The sequence below is a fragment of the Ixodes scapularis genome, unplaced genomic scaffold (genome assembly GCF_016920785.2).
Source record: "Ixodes scapularis isolate PalLabHiFi unplaced genomic scaffold, ASM1692078v2 PGA_scaffold3__209_contigs__length_174095766, whole genome shotgun sequence".
In the NCBI taxonomy this organism is placed as follows: domain Eukaryota; kingdom Metazoa; phylum Arthropoda; class Arachnida; order Ixodida; family Ixodidae; genus Ixodes; species Ixodes scapularis.
The window spans coordinates 6025363-6045598 of record NW_024609868.1 but is presented as its reverse complement, the minus strand read 5'-3'; the positions used below and the strand labels follow the sequence as shown (position 1 = coordinate 6045598).

Genomic DNA, 20236 nt, shown 5'->3' with positions numbered 1-20236 from the left:
CGAGATAAGCCTTTCCCTGCGTTTCTTAATCTGTCAGTGACCATAAAACCATCGCCGAGGATTACGTATTAATTCGGCTGAGGTGTCCATTCGTTAGAAGGCTCAATTCGGCTGAAAAGCTCAATTTGACCGGGCGCTCTAATTCGGCTAAATGGTCAGTTTGGCTAAAATCTCCAGTTCAGCTGGAGTCAAACTTTCCAGCTGAATTGAGGTGCCTAAGACGAACTGAGACTTTCAATCAAGTTGAAAACTGAGCGAAATCGGCGCGTCTAGCCGAATCGGAGACTCTAGACAAAGTGAGCATTTAGCTGAAATTGGAGCGTCAAGCCGAATCGAGCCTTTCAGCCAAATTGAGCCTGTAGCCAAATGGACACTTCGGCCGAATCAAGGTGACAGCACCGCCGAGGAGGAGCCAAGGTAGGAGATGTAGACATAGGATATAGAGTAGAAAAAACACATAGGTGGCATTGAAAGGGGGATTGCCGTCCAACGAAGCCCTGAGATCTGTCATATTTTCAAGTTCCATATAAAGGTTGACTTTCCTGTAACATTTTGCGGGACAACCGATAACGTTTTGTGCTTTGTGTTTGTTAATTATAACATCACAATTCATATTAGAATCACTTTACTATTTGTTTCAGCACATTGAACCAGCCTACAAATGTATCATTTGCAAAATTACCCCATCGCCAAGGAACTACATGGGAACGTAGATACACGTGCTGCACGCGCTTGCCTTGTTTTCTTTTTTTTTTAAATTCTTTTTATTAAATTTTTAAAATAAATTACTACAATAAAGCGACGGTTAATGCACGTGCAAAGTGCCATTTGGTTTAAATATTTGCTTTACGTATACTGCCACAGATGCCAGAACATTCAGCGCGTGTAACTACAAACTCGGAATGCTCCTTTATGCTCGGGAATTTTGTAAATGATCTATTGAGAATACTATGAGGATCCTTTTAAAAATTTGAGACTAAAATTCGTCGAATCGTGCATACAGAACTACACAAAACACATTGTTCGGGTGAAAGTTAATTGCACACATCCTTCGGATCCTTTGGTATGTCGCAAAATATGACATGATCATGAATATAATGAGAAAGCAAAATTATACAAAACAAGTTTTGTGTACAGTCTGCATCACATCATAGGATGCGTTGCCATACCTTTTTGCCGTTGTTTCATCGCGTTGTTGGAAGCAGCATTGTCCCTGCTGTGTAGGTCCATTCAGAACGGGATAGCCAAATGCATTCCCTTCAAACGCCGACCAGATTCTAAGCCACACTCAATGCATTGCAGTGTATCTCTGCCGGGGCCGGCCCCAGTCCCGAAAGTCAGCCATTGGAACCAGACGGAGACACGGCAGACGGATGGGCTTTCCGCATCGTTAAACCTAACGTGGCTGCCGTCAACGAGGAACGAACACGCACTACTTGCTCTTTCGCACGTAGTATCGTAGTTTTTATTCGTCATATCGCGAACAAAACTCGAAGAAGCAAAAACAACACAGAGAGAAGTCGCTAGACAAAAGAAAACGATCCGAGGAGACACCGCCAAGGGGGGCAGGATCTACGTCTCTTTGAAATGAAGAGGCATGTCTTTCAACGACCTTCCCGCCACGGGCACCAGGCAACCTAGATACGTATTTACAGTTAGGTGGGCGCGCAACAATACGTCCTGGCCATGGGTGGCTGCATATGTGGGTGCGTCTATACGAAAATGCTCTAAGAGTACCCTTTGTACACTTTTTGGTGTGAAACTTCTGGTTTACCATGAAAAAAAGCTCCGCAGGTTATCTGGTTTGATACCGGTTGATGCGGAAAAAAAGAGCAAGAGAACAAGCAGGTGTATTCTTGACCTTCTTCTAAGTCAGGTAGAGTAACTATCAGAAATGATATAAGACATTTCAACCATAAATTAACTGTTATAATAGTCAGGTGAGTGTCTTATAGAAGCATAAGTAAGGAATTTAACTGGTTGAACGAGTAGTTTCAGTTAACCTCTTCAAAAGCCGGAATTGCCGTGGGTCGATGGTTCTCCTCAATAATTCAAAGACGTAGTTGCTGCATATATTTTGACCTGCGTTGTTTAGTTTGCATTTTAGATACGTGGTTTAAAAGTGGCGGTGACTTGTTCATAAAAAAAATTTAATTTTAGCCAACGCAAAATAATAAAAAAAAAAGACGATGTTAAAGCAAGGATACAAGCTAACTGGCTTAATATAGTTATTTTAGGCCTGTAGAGTGCGGACAAAAACAAACAAACAAACAAGAAAAGAACTTGATGCATGTTGCCTTGTCTTGTTTGTACCAATTCTCCAGAGTTACAATGTCGAAAGAAGAATGACTGGAGTAACCCTTTATAGAAATGCAGCACAGCCCATTGATTGGGTCGATTTTATGATATCTGGAAACATTTTTACACAGAATGCTTCAAAACGTTTATGAATAAAAAATGTACACAGTAGCACGCAGTCAAAAATGACAGGTTGAGAACTACTAGAAAGTCGTCTAAATCATCGTGCAACGTGAGAGCTTCGACATTGCTGCTTGAAAGTGCACGGACATTCACCGCATGACCGCGAGGTTCCACGCTACGAAACTATCGAAACACTATTCCCTCTCGAACACAGTCAGCATCCAACCGCTGAGGTGAACAATCATTGCATTATACGAAAACCTAAAACATGTCTCGAAGAAACTTCGAGACCTTCTACAATGTGTACAGCTGGTGGTGGTAGGGTTATGAAATTCCCAGCCAGGTTCTGTGAAGGGGGTAACAAAAATAGGTGGGTGCTTCCTTCGACCACATTTTCCCCAGAAGGCACCGAGAAAGGAAACAACCTATACATGGCGTGCACTGACGTCGCATCAGCGGCCATTGTGGTAACCTTGGTGCTGAGCGTCTATACTAGCTCCTGCAGCATGCGATTCGCATCACCGAATTTGTTTTTCTCGGCGGGAGCAAGAAGGAATGACCTAAGAGGACCACCAGCACTAGGAGACGACGTCATGTGCGAGCCATGCATAGAGACACTTCATGGTTTACAGAGTGCAGCATATGGTTCGCTATCACTACTCGCCATGTGACTGAATGACTCTTAGTGTGGTCTTCAAACGTGTTGTTCTTGTCATGGGCAACAACCCACTGGTGTGCCTTTTTTGTTTTAAGCTTTACGGCGAAATCAGTCAACACGTTCCTTGGATGCTTCGCTTACGACCATTTCTCATTAGGAATGTTAGCGGTGAGCCAATCGTGGCTTTTGGAGACGAGTTTTGTGTTCGTTTCTGTAGCGGCACTCTAAAAAACATCAGTGACTCTTAACAATTGCGCGTACGTCCTGTGGGCGCGCAGTAACACACTGAACGCATATAAGCTGCTAGAGGCAAAACATCAAAAATAAAAAAAAGACAACGAGAGAAACGTAATCGGACACAAAGAAAACAGAGATGTATGCAGCTGAGAAAGTAGCTAAGTACTAATAAAAAACATGCAGGTCTCGTGGGTGCGTCAGCTTCACTGATTACTGAACAAAATCAACAACATCTACACTAGCAACAACAAAAAGAAGAACGAGGTTTCGAGCAGCTCGTAATAAATATGTTACAAAGTATGGAGCACCTGTGCTCTCATCGTACCGATTAGAAATTGCTAGCCTTTGACTAAAGTTCAGCCCGGCTCCAGGTCAAAGAAACAGGATCGCAGCACCTGAAGAAAATCCATTGACCATAACGGATTGATGAAGATATAAAAACACACCGTGGTTTGCGTTATAGATGAAATTATCTATAGAATTGGTGCGAAGTTAAACATTGAAGAAGGTTTGATGAATTACCTCACTGATTTTCGGTGATCACATGAGTTCCTGTTACCCTTGATAGTACGTCCTCGTTCGGACATATACAGCAACCTCCTGAGACACCCGGTGAGAGAATCGAACCGATTTCTAAATATTGATATTTTGGTGTGCAGTTAATCGATGCGTTATAATAGAGCGACTATTTATGGCGTGAATGGCAGCTGGATGTTAATGGTGAGATTTATTTGCAAAAAGCTTACGGGATAGGATTATTCTGCCTATTATGAGGAACCTGTCCTGGAGCAGTGCTTGCTCCGCCTATCAAGCTTCTTTATTTTTATGAAACCTTTCATCCAGCGTGATGTACATAGTCAGATCGCTGAAATTAGTAAGATATATTAGTCTGAACAGGCCTTGTGCGTCTGGCGTTTGATATTCGCATTGAGCGTGAAGTACAAATTGCGTGAATGGGTGCACAGCAACCATCGGTGGACACGTCTTGACCATAGTCCTGTTCTTTGATACAGAAAGCACCTCGGTAGGGTAGGGGGCTATTTGGAGCCCCTCACACTACACACAACACCATAGTATAGTGTGTTTGCACTTCCTTTTTTTAAATTCTAAGCTATAGGAAACGAAATGCCCAGAGCGAAGCACACGGAGGTATGTGAACTCACAGCAGTGACCAGCTCCCTGCGAGAGCAGACTGTTCGCTCACATTCGCTACACATCATCTGAATGTTAGAGCCTTGCCCTTATTCGATTTTACTACGCTCATGTACGCCTGAGGTGTGAATATAAAATAAAAAAAAATAATCTACGTTCCCAGGTATGATGTAATAGGCGCATGCTGCCTTAGATGTTTTCAGACTACTACAATTCGGACAAAGATAGAACAAATTTGACAGCGATTGTGCATACTGTTACGGTACACTTTAAACTGCGTCCAAGTTAAGCTCTACACGTTTTATATCCAGGAAAAACACTGCCGCCTATTAAATATAGTTTTGTGGAATTTTACATTGTTTGTTAGCCAGAAGTGTCCCTTCCCTGCTTCTCTTTGAAACGCTTACCGTTACCGACCTCACCAGTGACCATCATCCTGCGTCCCAACACACAGTGTCGCGTGGACGGAACACTCGAGTGTTATGAACAAACTTTAAATTCTCAAATTAGCTGTCTTTTTAGACGGCAGGTTCTGGTGACCACTGTTCGACTGGGGCATAATCTGCGTTATGCCATTCACTTAAAACAGACCTTGACGACACCTTTGTTTTTCAGTCTCGATGCGTCCATTTGTCGCACTGCTGTGGAAACACGAGATGGGCGCGACTGCCATGTCCTCTCACTGCGGCGTGATGGCTACCTTGACAAACTCCGGCGTGTCGTAGGAGATGACTTGCTCGTGGTTCTTCGTGTTTGCAATATGTCGCACTCGGATGAACAAGAACGATGCAACGAGAGAAGACACGATGAGCAACAGCAGCAGCACGATAAGACCGGCCGCAAACCCAGGCAACGATATGCAGATGTTGCCGTCAGCCGAAGCGGTGCGACTACTGTAGACGTCCACCATGGTGTCGTTCTCGCCCGTGGGCAAATTAAACGCGACATCTCCGGGTGCCACAACTTGAATGACCTTTTGCGTTTGTATGTTCGTCGCGTCGGCCACCTCTCGCTTTCGGACATCATGGGAGCGCGGCATGCCTCCCGTGCTCGCGATGGCGTAGCCAGTGTTGGGGTTGACAACGTCGTTGTCACTCGGCAGCTGCTCGCCTTGCCTGTTGTAGAACACTGGCGGCAGGTTTTCCTTCGGCGGGCTGGGCTCAGGTGTCACGGTCACAGTGGTCTGTTTTTTACTTACAGAGATGCTCTGCTTCTGGGACTCAGACGGCTTGAGGAAATGTGCCTTCTGTTCGGAGTAGGCGTGAGACGGGTCCCTGGGTGCCGGAAGATAGTGTCCACCGAGAGCTGCATCGCCTTCGCATTTTGGCTCCGGACATTCATACCTGCAGACTTGGATGACACACTGGAAATGAACGTTCATCGAATCCGGGAACTTAAACGCTTGGAAATAGGCGTACGATACCACAGACGCGGATGCACCGAAGTTCTTGATCTTCTGGAACCGGCTCATGATTTTAGGGCGTGCGACACAACCGTACTCATCTACCAGGACAATGGGCTGATGCTTACCGTCGTGCGCAATGCAGTTTCGCACAAGCATGTCGAACTTGTTCTCGTCGTCCTTGATGGCTAGGACCATGGTCATGGTCTGGCCAATCTTGACGATGCCCGCCACTTCACTAGCCCAGGGTCCTTTTCCGACCTGGATCTGCATCCAGCACTGGATATTGTCTCCAAGAAAGTTGGCCGTCACTGCGTCCAGCATATCGACGTTGAAGGGACGAAAAGTTACCGCTTTCTCGTAGAAGTCATACCAGGTGCACCGCAGTCGACGCGCCTGGTCCCAGATCTCTTGCACCTGCGGATCGTACTGGATGATGATGGTATCCTCGATGAAGAGCCCGCTTCCGAGGTTGTCGTAGCCGCCTTGCTGACTGCTGGACATACCACAGCTCCCGAGGAAGATGTCAAAGTTAACGGCGATGTGCCCCGTATTCGGCGGCAGGTGAACACACTTAGGGTCGCTGTAATGGCCCTTGCTGAAGATCATGCCGTGAAATGGTCGGTCGAACTCGAGAAATACCTTCATATGGTTCTTTTCGCACTTGACGTTCAGGCTCTTGATCTGCGGCATGTCCGGACGACCCAGGGGCCACGGGTCGCCCGGATCTTGGGGTGTCACTGCGGCGACAGCGTGTGGGTCGGTTAGATGGTGCGCGTGATGATGATGTGGGTCGTGGATTGGAATGACCGGCACAGCGGAGACGTGTCCCGCTGACGCTGCGCCCGCCGAGCCGCTGTGGTGATGCGATTGTTGCGCCGACTGTGTTTGTTGTTGCTGGTCGGTAACATCGTAGCTGCCTCTGTGCTCAGCTGGGATCGGGGCTGTCTCCTCCTGCTGAAGGTCCTGGGCTTTGTCGATCTCCTTGCACAGCGCCTGTGATTTGAAAGGGGAGAATGTTACGAGCTATAGGTTAACGTGATCGATAGTTTTATTTTTCTGCAATGAACACATGTGGTGTTAAAATGGTACGCACTGATGTGTTCGGGTTCCTTCTAGCGCAGACGCCTAGCTTTCAACGTGCTATCGCTGAGCGTGAGAAGCTGAGATCGCACTTGGCATCACAGGTCAATGTAAAGACCTAGAGACGGGAAAGCGCTATCGATTGTTTTAAATTTGTAAAACATTTTGGAAGGACGCAAGGAACAAAATGTTCCCTTTGTTTAAAAAAAAATATTGCGCGAGAGAGTTACTAACAGTTGACAACGATTCCAACGGCCGCTGTAACTCCAAATAAATTACAATTAATTTGTTTGAATTAGTACGGTTTCTTGCTATTTTCTTTTATTAATTCTTTTTGGTGAATGATAGTTGACATAGCGATCTCCGGCTAAACATGATGAATTTATCGGACGGAGACTTTTTCTGATATGTGCGCCGTCATCCACCATTTAATCTGACTTACATATAGTCAGCGTGTCCTTTTAGTATTCCTCGCCTATGACGAAAGGCAAAACACAAAGAAATATCTGTCGATAATCGACGCGCCTTGTTATCTAGGTCCATGGAGCTAACCGCAGCCGCTCAAGGTAGAGTTTCAGTATAGGCTCCCTACGGGAGCCAGAGCTGCGCGTCTGTTTTCCACGTGCTGCCGCGCCACTATTCGCCGAGATCCGATCACGTGAGGAACAGGATCATTTGCCGTGCAGGAAAGTAGACGTTGCACGCGCCCCGGCGTACGTTCCCTTGCTTTTGAGCGCGCCGCGCGCCTTGAACGCGCGGCGCCGCTATTCGCCGAATTCAGTCACGTGATGAGCGGGACCAACGTGCCGTGCAGGAAAGACGGCGCTACGGAGATGAACGCGCAACTCTGGCTCCCGTTGGGAGCCTATACAGGAGCTCTAACTCAAGGGATAGATCAACGTTTCTTCACGTAATGCACTCACAAACCCCAAATGTAAGTGACTACCGATAATAGAGCGATCGTGAATTATATTACGATTGCAAGCCCCATCCTACACAGAGCAAAATAACGTAAAAAAGACAGTGAAATCTAGGCAAATGTATATGCTATGCAGAATGGCTGTACCGCAGCTCAATGTGTCACGGTAAAAAAAAAAAGCTTCTCGCCCAGCTTAAATTGTGACAGCGGTTGATTTTACTTTAAAATGCGAGCGTGGGGAATCCCATCTTCATGCAAATGCAGCGCGCTGCAACGGCGACTCCCTCCATATTTGGAATGGACTTCCTGCTTCTTCGTCACGGGCACTCGTCCGGACAAGAGCTCAAGTACGTCTTCGGGCCACTGTGACCGCGGCGACCGATCAGGACACTGCCAACAAGAAGCCTCGCGACGTCCGAACATGTCGGCCGTTTCCGTGCATCTCTACATGTTCGACCGTCCGCCGTCCCCTCGCGACGTGCTGTTCTAGAACGCACGGATCTCCGCCTGTCGTGTATGGACCGTTGTAGACGTTGTTCGCATTCCGAACTGTATTTTCATGCGTCACTGACTCGACCGTTCTATAGACCTTTTCTGCAAGTGCGCCGCCATCTTGATTTGACGTCACTTCCAGTATGGGCGAAAACATTGTTTTGCCTTTGCCACGCCAATAGAAGGCATTTAGGATCTAAGCGTAAACGTCACACTTTGTCGTTTTGCTTCCCCTTTATTTTTTTACTATTTGTAGGTTGAAACGCTGGATTATTTTTTCGTCGCCCATACCGGATACGCCTATTAGGTGGCTGGAGACGAGAGTACACAGAAAAGGTCTATACGAATCGATCGGCGTTTCTTGAACAGAGCCATTGTTTATTATGAACGGTCGCGGTGCGTTGCTTTTCATCGTACCGTTATCTAAAAATAGCGAAAAAAGAATTTTTTTTACAGCTGTTTTTTATTTTGATTTTGTTGGGATTTTTCTGTCAACACATTACACCTAAATTTCTGTTCTGGGTCATTATCACGCATATACATTTTACAGTAGCTTGTGATTGTCTGCTTAAGATATGAGGGGTTTGTCTCATTATCTTGTACCTAATTTGATTGGCTTCGGAGTGATAATAAGTTTCTCGGGACGCTGCACGCTAAGTTACTTAGGCTGCGTCAGTGACTTCAATTCCTCATCATCGGCCAAGCCCTCCTCGAAGAAAACAACGAGCGATCGATGGCACAAGGCGAGTATACACATGTGCCACCGCCAAAAACGATTAAAACGAACAAGCTGTCAAATGGCAGATCGCATGCACGCTTTGTTGAACCACCCAATAGACACCGTTGAATAATTCAGAAGAAGCATTAACAGCCTGAACAGAAGCCGGAGGTCTCGGAATCGCTCAATCAGCAATCGGATGCAACGGGGACGCTTGTTGGCGCTAACTCGTCCTCCTCCCAGGAGCCGCGGCGGCGGCGGCCGCAGAAGCAGCGATACGCCTTAATTTGGCCACGGATCGGTAGCCTTCGTGACTCGTTTAAACGCTAATCCCCACCAGCGACAAGCAGACGACCTGCCAACTTGTTCAACTCAATGTATACGACGCAAGGACGGATTGTCTATAACCCGCGGTAGCAGAAGAAGAGGGGAAAAAAATGGGGTCTTTAGCGCGGCCGTTTTTGCCTGTGGGTCATACGGCGCACGACGAGACAGCGCCCGGCGCCTGACCTCATCGACAACGAAAAGAAATAAGCAAAGCAGCATGGTCAGGTAACTTTATGAGAGGAGTATAGTGACGCTAAGAGTGCCGCGGGAAAAAGAAAAAGAAAAAAGAGTCAACACAGCGGAACGAGCAGAACCAGGCAGAACCCGTCTCCACTCTCGAGTGCCTTCGGGGGGCCTTGATCGTGCAGTGCTTCCTGTATCGGAACATGTTCCATCCGCGACGTCGGCTGCCCTGGGGCACGTGCGACGCGGAGTTTGCTGCGTCGGGCCAGAGAGGACGTTGCGTCAACCAGCTACTCTTTACGGGAGACGCGGCCACCATCTTGTTTTGTGTACGCCTATAGAGCCCCTAAAAAAGCTATAAGCTTTAAAATAACGACACTTTCAGCCACCTTGGTGCTTAAAATCAGGGTTGCCAGTTACCTAAAAAGCTTAGTCTGAAATCGCGCAAAAAAACAATTTTTCTTCTCTAGAATTGATAAAAAAAAAAACAGTCCACGGCAAAAAAACACAAAAAACTATATTGTTATTGTTTTCTTTTGACACGGTACGGTTATAACGAAGTCTGTTATAACGAAATAGCGGCTATAGCAAAGCGATCACGATTTCTCATTGCCTTTTGCACTTCGTAAACCAAAGTCAGTTATAACGAAATAGCTAATATAACGAAGTGCTTTCCGATTCCTGTCGTTATAACCGGTCTCGATATACCTAAAGCTCAGGAGGACGCCTTCTCAAATCGTGACTGTCGCAAATAGACTTGTTTCGGAAACCACATCAAGCAACACTGATGCTCGACATTTCTTGGTCACGAAGGGCGTGATTAGATCCGAGACCTCGCCGAACGCTGACCTCATACTCGTTTCCAATACATGCTCCGAGTACGTTCCCAAACAATGGCGGACTCGGACCATTGGCGCAGCAGCACCAAAATGGCGGCGCCCAAAAGATGATCTGGGAATCTATGGGGTCAATACTCTATATGCGTAGCTTTTTAATGACTCTTGTGTCGATGAGATAAACGTCTGTCACCGCAATCGTACACACAGTGAGCTCCCCCAAATTTTTTTCTTTTTGTGAGAGGGGGAGAGGGGGGAGCGCGCGTCAAAGAGTGTATGTACCTCAGAGTTATACAACTATGTCGCAAACCAGAAAAAAAAAGGTCGCTGATATGGACGTTACAATAATGTTGCAGCTGTAAATTTACGAGCGCTTCATATCTGCAGCTCATGTCTCCCATCGTTAAAAAAGTTAACACATATATAATATAAGAAGTCTGATTCCATCAGGTTGAAGCTCTTATAGCTAAACACGAAGAGAAAAAAAGTTGGAACCAACGTGTGCGGTGAGCGCTGCGTTCTTCGCATTGTTATCAAGAGCGCCTTATCATTAATTGTCTTGTTGGGATGCTTGTTTTGTGCTTGTTGAATACTGAAACGAATGCTGTGCTGTATGTTGTTTGCGTGATATGCACTTTCTGGTTGAATCGATGAAGGTTTTTTTTTCCACTTTTCTTTGTGAGGACGACGTGACGACGAGCCTTATCAGCATTACCTAGAATAATGAAAGCCTCCACATGGCCTCCTCTCCCTCTATGAAACGTCATCAGAGTCGGATGGCGCTAACTCGGCTGTTGGGCCCGAACACGACCTTCGACGCGCTGATTGGACACGCGAGCCCCAGCCGAACACTGACACAGCCCTCGTGGCCAATCTCACGCCTCGATCCATCTGACTGGGATTACAGTAAGGGGGCCTACTGTCTAGGTGGTGTTGGTCATATACAGTGGCGTAGATGGTTGAGCGTGTTGGTTTCTAACTTACAATGAAGAAAGAGGGACATTCAAGACAAGACTCTTGTCTGTTTGTCTTGAATGTCCCTCTATACAGCTTGGCTGTAAAAAGAAAAAAAAAAGGAAGGTCCTTGCAATGTGAATTAGAACAGCTCTTGTGGACTGCGCTGGTAAGGCCAATACGTTGTTGCCAGCGTTTGCCCAAGTTAGGTGTGGGCACTGGGTGTGCCCAAAGAGCAGGTTCTCGTGACGTCAGTGCATGGGTCGTGGCGACCACAGCGCCACCGAAGCGGAGTGACATCAGGACATGCACCAATACGCGTTCCTGACGTCGCGCTACTTCGGTGGCGCTGTGGTCGACATGCAGCGTGCGCAGACATTTCCCTTACGCGACCCATGTTTCCGCGCACGCGCAATGCCAACATTCGGTGCGGGCAAACGCCGGCTAGTTTGTAGACAGCGCGTTGGTGCGTACGTCGACCGAATCGTTTGTTCGGGGAGCAACACATCTTAGTGGGGCCTTACTGAAGCGTACCTTATATCTGGAAATGCAACACTGGACTATCTGCCGAAGCAGAATTGTACCATTACCTGGCAACGTATACCGTAGTAAAGAAGTTCTACCTCCCCCCCCCCCCTTTTTTTTTATGTGGATACGCTACTTTTTTTAGTCGGCCGCTTCAAGTCGTAAATTCTGTTGCCACAAGTGTGCGCCTGCTGAATTGACTCTGTCAGCGAATTTTTAGTGGACCGGTTCTGCACTGTTTAGCACCTTTCCGGCGAAGCGTGGTCCGGTGAATGTCGGACGGCCTCCGTGCCACCAGGAATTTATGGCTCGAACCAAACTGTTTAAAGCCGTTGTTGTTGTTTTCATTTATTTTTATTCGTCATACTTCTTATTGAACCCGTTGTGAGAAGGTGATTCCATATTCAGATAATTTAATTGACTGGCGATCCACACCATTACTTTAGTTACCGGTTTGACCAGAACAACGAGGGTAGAAACTGAGGGAAAGGAGGAGGCTCTAGTTGGACGCAAGATTAGCTGCATTTGCCTCCACTGCCACAGCCTCGATCTATACTCACAAAGCCTGGCAGTTCGACGACGGAGCCATAGAGTGCCCTGTCGCAGATTTGGAGCGAGAGGATCTGGTAGCACAGAGCATCGAAGAGCCATTTCTGGGGGAGCTGGACGTCATGCGCACAGCTTTTGCAGCGGCGAGGACCCGAAACACACTTGTTCGCTCGGGAGAAGTGTGGTTCGGCGTCCCACCGCAGCGGGGCGCCAGTCACCTGACTCTCCTCTCATCCGTTGTCTGACGCTCCACCTGTTTCATTTCGGCGGCCGCTTCCCATGGCGGTCAGCCAGGCGTTGTCAGTATATAGGAGGCCATGACTGGACACAAAAGCAGCTAGCTTTGCGTCAAATGGTTTCATTTGAACCAGAGTTCGGCGTTCTGACGTCCCTCTCGTCTCCTCCCTCCCTCACTTTCTGCCCGCGTTACCCAGATATGTATAAAATAATCTCTTCGCAGCGGCGTTTGTGACTGCGAGTGACTCGTCTCACAGGCTTAGACAAGAAGTGACTACACATATGTAAACCCCTTACTTAAGAAACATCGGCATTTGTAGGCCTATTTGCAGTATCTTTTACTAGGGCCTCCGTCAGCTTAAGAAACGCCGGTAATACTTATTATAACGTTTCTTGCTTAGTGATCCGCCCTTCGGCGCTCTTATCGGCCCATGCTGACATCTGATTGACTCTGAAGCGCGAATAAAACGCTAAAACGTAACACGCATTAAAAAAATATCGTTTTTTTAAGTTTTATTTAAGCTGACATTAGTAAAAAAAAAAAACGCAATTGATGGCCGGGATGAACGTCAAGGACAAATGCTACGTGATAAATTGGCGAGCTAAAAATGTACTAATTACATTTTACAGTATAAATAATTGATCTCAGTCGTCATAATAGTCGAGAAGAGTGGTTAGATTTCAGAAAGTTAAATTCTGATTTGTGCTATTCAGCGACTAAGTTAAGCGCTAAAAAAGAAAACGAAAACAAAAAACTAAAAATAAAAGACTAGTGACAAGTGTTCTTTTTTGAAGTGACGCCGATTGCCAGTAAGTAGCGCGAAAGATAATTTACTTTTCCTCAGTTTTAAGACTTAAGTCTTTTGACGACGCCCTACTATTTTTCAATTAAAATATGCCAGCTATTTTACGTAATTCGTTCACTTATTATCACCTCACAAAGGTGTCCCGACGTCTACCACGCTCAGCAGAGTCTCCACGAAGGAATAATATCCTTATTTCAAGTGTCTTTTTTTGGTAATGAGAAACCTTGAGACAGAAGGGGCAAGGACAACAGCGTCTAATAACCAGCACTTTGGACGACGAGACTTTGACTTTAGACCGTGAGACACGGGCATTTTTGTACGTCTAGTTCTTTTGTGTAGTGCGGTAGTGTATGTATATTTATTCCCATTGACCTTATTATATATGGTGGTATTTGTGTGTGTTCGACATCTTCCTATTTTTGTTTGTCCGTCCAAGGCACCAATGGTTTTGTCTTTGTAATTCCCTGTGTCCTGTGGTAGTGTGGTGTTTGCCTTCTCCTTTTGTAATGACGTAATGAAGCTTCCCACACCGTCGCTTCTGGGATGGTTTCACCACTTGTAATTGCTGGTGTGCACCGAACTTTTCAGACTGCCTTTAAATCTGTGGTTGAATGCTTAAGTCATTCATGATGTAGAACTGCAGATGATGTGGGGATGTGTTTTAGAGAACAAGGAAGAAGCCTGTCCTTGATTAAATTATTTCTGTGCTGGTTAGAAGACGGTGTTTTCCTTGTCCCTTCTGTTTCTGGTCTGAAGGTTTCTAATTATGAATGTGCACAACCTTGCCTGCATTTTGCTCTAATTTCATGTCTTTCTTTGACCGTCTTCACCATAAACACAATTACCTCCTGCTTTAAAAAACCGTGTTGTAAAGAATTCTAGGTCTTGGACTTAATTTTTATAGTTTATAATGAGAAAGTAGATCGGATCGACCGATTCACCGAAATAAAACGTGAGAGCTGTCTGTTACGTATCCCGAAGTCCCTTACAAGTGTCACCTGGCATGTGAAGGACAGACCAGTCTTCTAATCAAAATTGGGTTGTGTGTATGTTTATGCAGCCTAGAACTTGGTCTGCCTCAACGGGCGACGAGTCTCCCAGCTGTAGATGAGAAATTTATTCAGTGCAGTACAACCGCTAGCCTGAGGTCTTTAACGTGCATCACACAGTAGTCATACACTACCGCACGCCGGTACGGTGCTCATCCAGATAGAAACGGGCAGGGGTTGGGATTGAACCCAGGATCCTGGGTACTGTAGCGCGAGCTTTCGCTCCACGTGCTCCAAGCTGGTGTGCGCTAGCCCATGCACTCGGCCACCGATCTTCTAATCTTCTAATGCAGATTAAATTAACTGCACCTCATCTGACAAGGATTCAGTTGGCTCACAATGTTACGTGTCATTTCCCACCGATGCTGTCCCATCCAAGAGAAGTCGCGCGACGCAAAGCCACGTGATAAGATGTCACGTAGCGTGGAGCCTTCTTAAAGCTATCAGGAACTATCGACTTTAATAACATCTGTAATGTGACCGACAAGAATCATGTTAAGCGTCACGAGAATTACTTTACAGTAGCATGTTCCTGCACCAATCTGATCGCCGGGAGGCAATCGGGCCAACCAAGGCATCCTTACCTTGTCATCTTATAAATTTACCCCCTTCTACGAAAGCTGTCCTGCGAAGACCCAGGAAGACGGTGTGCCCTTGTGGAGCGAATCCCGGTCGCACGAAGCGTTACATGCAGCGATTTCGCTTGCGAGACTCAGATTAGTTCCAGCTGGGAGAGCTTTCGCATCTCGTCCTGGGCGGAAGGTCAGTGCCGCCAAGACCTTGAATAAGAGCACTCTTGTTGAGCTCCGTGCCTCCATGCGACCGCACTCGCGAAACGTACCTTTCCATTAAGCCTCGCTTACCTTTTCCGGCTACGATTCTCGACAGTAAAACGAGGAAGTTTAAAAAGACATTTTTCTTTTCTACTAAAGAGGGCCCCTTCCGTGTCGTTCTGTTTTCTTTTTTATTTCCTTTCGCTCATGCATACACTCAACGTGCCGCTTAACGGACATGTAAACAGTGCCAATCCGCCTCGCTTGAGCACCCACGTAGACGCTCGCGGGCCACCACCGCAAACACCTTGCTGCGTCGTCACCTAACGTGAACGTTTTAGTGACCTCCCATTATTTGCTCAATTATGCTTTTCTTTTTTTATTACTCGAGAAAACTTTTTATTTCTTTTTTTGAATAGTTTCGCGATAGGTGTCATGACGGAAGTTGCACGCGGTGCATAATGTTGCACCGCCGTGTGTTGACTTGTGGTGCCACTGGGTCTCTCTTTTTTGTCTTTTTTTTATTTTAGGTTCTTGGCTGACTTTATTTCGTTCATAGTACCGAGATAGCTTATATGCGAGAAAAGCGGAAGTCGGCAGGCAGAGTGACTTACTGACTGTCTTTCCTAATGACCCACTAGACGCACATCTAACAAGCACGACTCGCAAGCAAGTCAGACATGCCATCTTAGCAATGTCTTTTTTGTATACACTTCCGCGTCACAAACGGACGGCTAAAGATATGATGCCGAACAAGAAGTCCAGTTAAATATTGCTGTGATCCCTAAAACGATGATTTTCTTATGTCAGAGATCAGTCCCTGTGTGGTCTGGTCACTTACCATGATTTGACCATAGCAAGGCGGACTCTTTCGCAAGGCTATTTTACTCAATTTCACAAATGGAGTACTTCGCAATCAAAGAGGCAGATATGGGAGTGCAAGGACTGCAACTTGCTTGCAAGACAACACTCGCGTAAAAGGAACGTACTTTCTATATCTCCAACAATGTGGTTCTGACAGCGCTGTGCTAGAGCCTGGTGTAAGGGTTAGGCTGTTCAAGTACACATACAGATAAGTATATACTCAAATATCTACAACTGAGAAACGAATGGGACCGATGAACCATTTTCAAAAACGTTCCATGGCGAGCATACCTGGCCAAACTCAGAAGGGCCTTCACGGTGACTTTCTGAAAATTTCGCCCTCGTTCACATCGGCTGTTGTTGCAGTCGACAACAATGGAATTATGCTATGGCAACTTAGAGCATGAAACGGGCCAGCGTTACCGCTTCCCACTCTTTTTCTTTCTTACACTTTTAATATCAGTAGTTTGACGTCCATTGAAGAGATAAAAAAGTGAGTTCCTGTAGCAAAGATCTTGTCTGAACTCTGGCATGCATCGGCTTTCAGTGACATCGTGGGAAACGAACTCACCTGTTGTAAGGGCCAGGCACAGGCAAGGAGTAGGAGGAGGCATTGAGGCCGTTGCATCACTTCCCTCTGTGTAGCGAAGAGAAACAGATGAACTATTAAAATCATGTAGTAAGCACTGTTTCAACATACGTTGAGGCCTTACGTGAAAACTGAATTTTAGAAATTTGAGTAATATCCGCTGACTCCTCAAATCTAAATTTTAAGCTTCTTTTTACCCTTCAGAACAGTGCAAGGCACACCACTTTGTTCGTGGCGAAAATACTGTGTCGCCAAACCTGCTTTGACTTTAGTCACTTTCGATCAGGTCTCGCAAACTACAGTTCGTAAATTGTCTATTAGAGGATACCACCAAGAGGCAGAAAACGGCAATTTAGACTTGGGTCTACATTTTAAGACACTTAACACTTGATAGTTAAGATTTTCCTTCGGGAAAGCCCTTGCGGTGTAAAATGTTCTTCATGTAACCACTATATAGTATAATCGTTCTTAAATTTGAGGTTAAGTACCACATGTTTTGTTCAGCAAATTAATACCTTCCGCAGTTTTTCGGGGAAAAACAACGGTAAAATGTCTACATTATAAACACGAGTGATTTAGGTTCCGTTGCTTAGGTGCATGCACCGCCTCAATGGAAACTCAAGCATATTTCCAACGTTTTTTTATCTTTTTTTTCTTTTTTTTTACTTTTTGTGAGACGGTTTAGCGAATTCCGTTTACCGTTTAATTCTCAATGTGGGACACTCGACACGGGCAACCAATTGCTGCGTTAAATGAACCTCATTTTATTAAATTCACTGGTCTATTTTTTTTTTTTTTAACCTCCGATGTGCTCGAAAAAACAAACAAGCAATCACGAGTGATTAAAAGTGCGATAGCAAACTGTGCTTCAGCGAAGACATGCAAAAACTTGCAAAAATAAAGTAATTGATTTTTCTTTTCTTTTTTGGTGCGTTGGTGCGGGGGGGGGGGGGGGGGGGTACAAAATAAAAAAATAAAAATAGAAGTAGGGTTGTATGAATAATCGTTCGAATCGAACAGCGTTATGTAATTCAAAGCTTCGGGAGCGCAACAAAAATCCACGGCATAGCGGTTATTTCCACGGTGTTGGAATGATAGCGCCCTATTTTATTCCGACCACTTCTTTCACACCCCAATAAACAATTCCCCCCCCCCTTTTTTTTTTTTTTTTTTGCAGAGGGGTCAAAGTTTTTGCATTACAGCATTACAGATGCCTGTTTGTGGAATAGAATTCACGTAAAAGTTTGAGCGCAGCCAACGCTGCGACGCGACTGGGTCAGACTGTAATAGAAAGCACACAAAGACGACGTGCATCGTGACGATGCACTTTTTTTTTGCGCTGGTTGATTATTTTAGGCTGCGTTTGGAATTTAGCATGAAACGGAACGCGGAGAGCAAGTCGTCTGCTTCTCGCAGCAGGAATAAAGGTTACCAGATTAACTCAGTTAAGCAACTGCTCATAGACGCCCTGCATGCACGAGCAGTACTCCCCCTCTCGTTTCCCGTCGTTCAACGCGCCGGACGGGTGCTATGGTAACTGCAGTGTTTTCAACGGAATACGTACACATCGCGACACTGTTAGCGCGAACACGACATCGGCGCATTTTCGCATTTTACTTCTAAAGTTCGCATCTTACTTCTAAACTTGGATGACATTCCCTGGTTTCAAAAAGGAAAACTGAAAAAACCGGCTATCGCTTGTTTGCACTAACAGTGTCGCGCTCTGTACGTTTCGAAGCACAGCCTCTAGATGGCATTCCACCGTACTCTATGGAACGCACAGTTATGAAACAGAATTCTAGATGGCGCTTCAAACGACGGGAGGCGGACTGGAGTGAGTGAGGGAGGGTACCTCCCTTCCGCTGGAGTTCCACAACTGAGGGAATCTAGTAACGTTGGCAGGAGTTGTGGTGACGTCACTACCAGGCCGAGCTCTGATTGGCTTTGATTGCAAAAGGATTGTGGTAGACCTCAATGCTAGATACCTCGACCACCATTTTATTTAAATCAGCCAATAAGAGCTCGGCGTTTTGACATCATCGCAACCCCTGTGCAAGAAGCAGACGAACTCGGCTCCGTATATCGATGCAACCTGCAGTGTACCTGAGGGACAAACTGAACGATCATCGAAGACAATTGTTGGGATTTTACGCGCCGAACCACCGAAAGACACCTCGCACGTCCTAGCGGAGGACTGAGGTTTAACAAACCTCTCGCAAAATCGAAGCAATCGTGGAAAAGGCGGAGGTAAACGAAGAAAGAAGAATTGTACAGGGCCGATCATCCCCTTTTCCATCGCCTCAGTGTCCTAGGCTTCTTACATGATCCGTTCCCCGGGAGGGCCATGCTGCTCTACGAAGTGGTAGCCTGTTCATTAGAAAAAAAGTATATATAGACGCGGCTGACCTTACTCCTTCTCCTCGCTAACTCTCGGCAGGTTTTTACGACCGCTGGAGGTTCGTGTTTCAACAGGGACTTTCACGAAGAGGAATGTCTGCAATACCAGCGAGCGAGCGCTGACTTCAATTTCATTCAGTGCTGAGATGAACTACGTCGTCCACGGGGCCATCGAAATCAAAAACATGCCTCTCCTCTCCGTGGAAAAAGAAGTTCCATCAGGGGTTTCCCCAGGAATTCAAATACATTTTACATTTTAAGGGGGGAGGGGGGTTGTGGTGGGGGGGGGGGGGGGGGGCATTGAGAATAAAGGAGTCGTGCCTTCAGAAAAACAAGGGGGGGAGGGCGTAAAACCCCCTTAGGTTATGTGTAGGGAAACCACTGGGTCCCATAATGCATCGCGCGCACTTCTGCATGCAGAGATTTTCGGAAGTAGTGTAGCCTCCGTCAGATTGCGGGCACCTCGGCCGGGAATGCTTCGGAGGGACAGAGGGAGCTGACGAAATTTCAAAACAACCACCGCGAACAACCACAAAATGAGAGCTAATAAATAAGACAGATACGACGACGGGGAGAGAAGCGAAGGCCACACATTGTGTTCGCTCACAATGGCCTTTCGAGAGGCACAATGGGCGGTCTTAAGCCGGCGTCGCGTCTCAACCACCGAATTAACTGCGTTCGCTCCCTGCGGCCTCTAATTGCCGCTGTCAAGTCGAGTTTGTCGCTGGCGGCGCTGCTTCGCCAGGCTTGGGAATGCCTCTTGCTGACAAATCGTCTGGAGTCTTCTTCGGAGCAGGGTCACTCGATGGCTCAGCGACCGACTTGAGTCGACTGGAGCCAAAGAGTTCTGCGCCTCACTAGCACAACACGTACGCGCTAAACCGGTGATTAGTACGCAACCATGCGTGATGCTGTACGTTGGTGCCCGAAAGCGGCACCCCGCAGGGTGTCAGGGTAGGAATCATTCCACACCGCCGCGCGTCGCGATGGGTGAACAGGCGCGACACTTTAATCCGCTTGCCCGTGAGGCAACCCCCACCAAGGCGTACACTTTATAGTGTACAT

At 46.5% G+C, this 20236-nt stretch overlaps 1 protein-coding gene across 1 annotated transcript; it reads right to left on the bottom strand.

Moving 5' to 3' along the window:
* Positions 1–5147: 5147 nt before the first annotated feature.
* LOC8036808 lies at positions 5148–16816 on the bottom strand. Its single transcript, XM_029982583.2, has 2 exons — positions 16757–16816; positions 5148–6866 (listed from the first exon to the last, which is right to left on the bottom strand). The coding sequence occupies exons 1-2, from the start codon at positions 16811–16813 to the stop codon at positions 5148–5150; spliced, it is 1776 nt and encodes a 591-aa protein (XP_029838443.1). The 5' UTR covers positions 16814–16816.
* Positions 16817–20236: the final 3420 nt, after the last annotated feature.

Excerpts from the sequence above, each read along its gene's own strand:
- LOC8036808 (XM_029982583.2), bottom strand. The coding sequence starts at position 16,813 with ATGCAACGGCCTCAATGCCTCCTCCTACTCCTTGCCTGTGCCTGGCCC. Across the intron at positions 6,867-16,756 it reads GTGCCTGGCCCTTACAACAG|GCGCTGTGCAAGGAGATCGA; the intron begins GTGAGTTCGTTT and ends TTCAAATCACAG.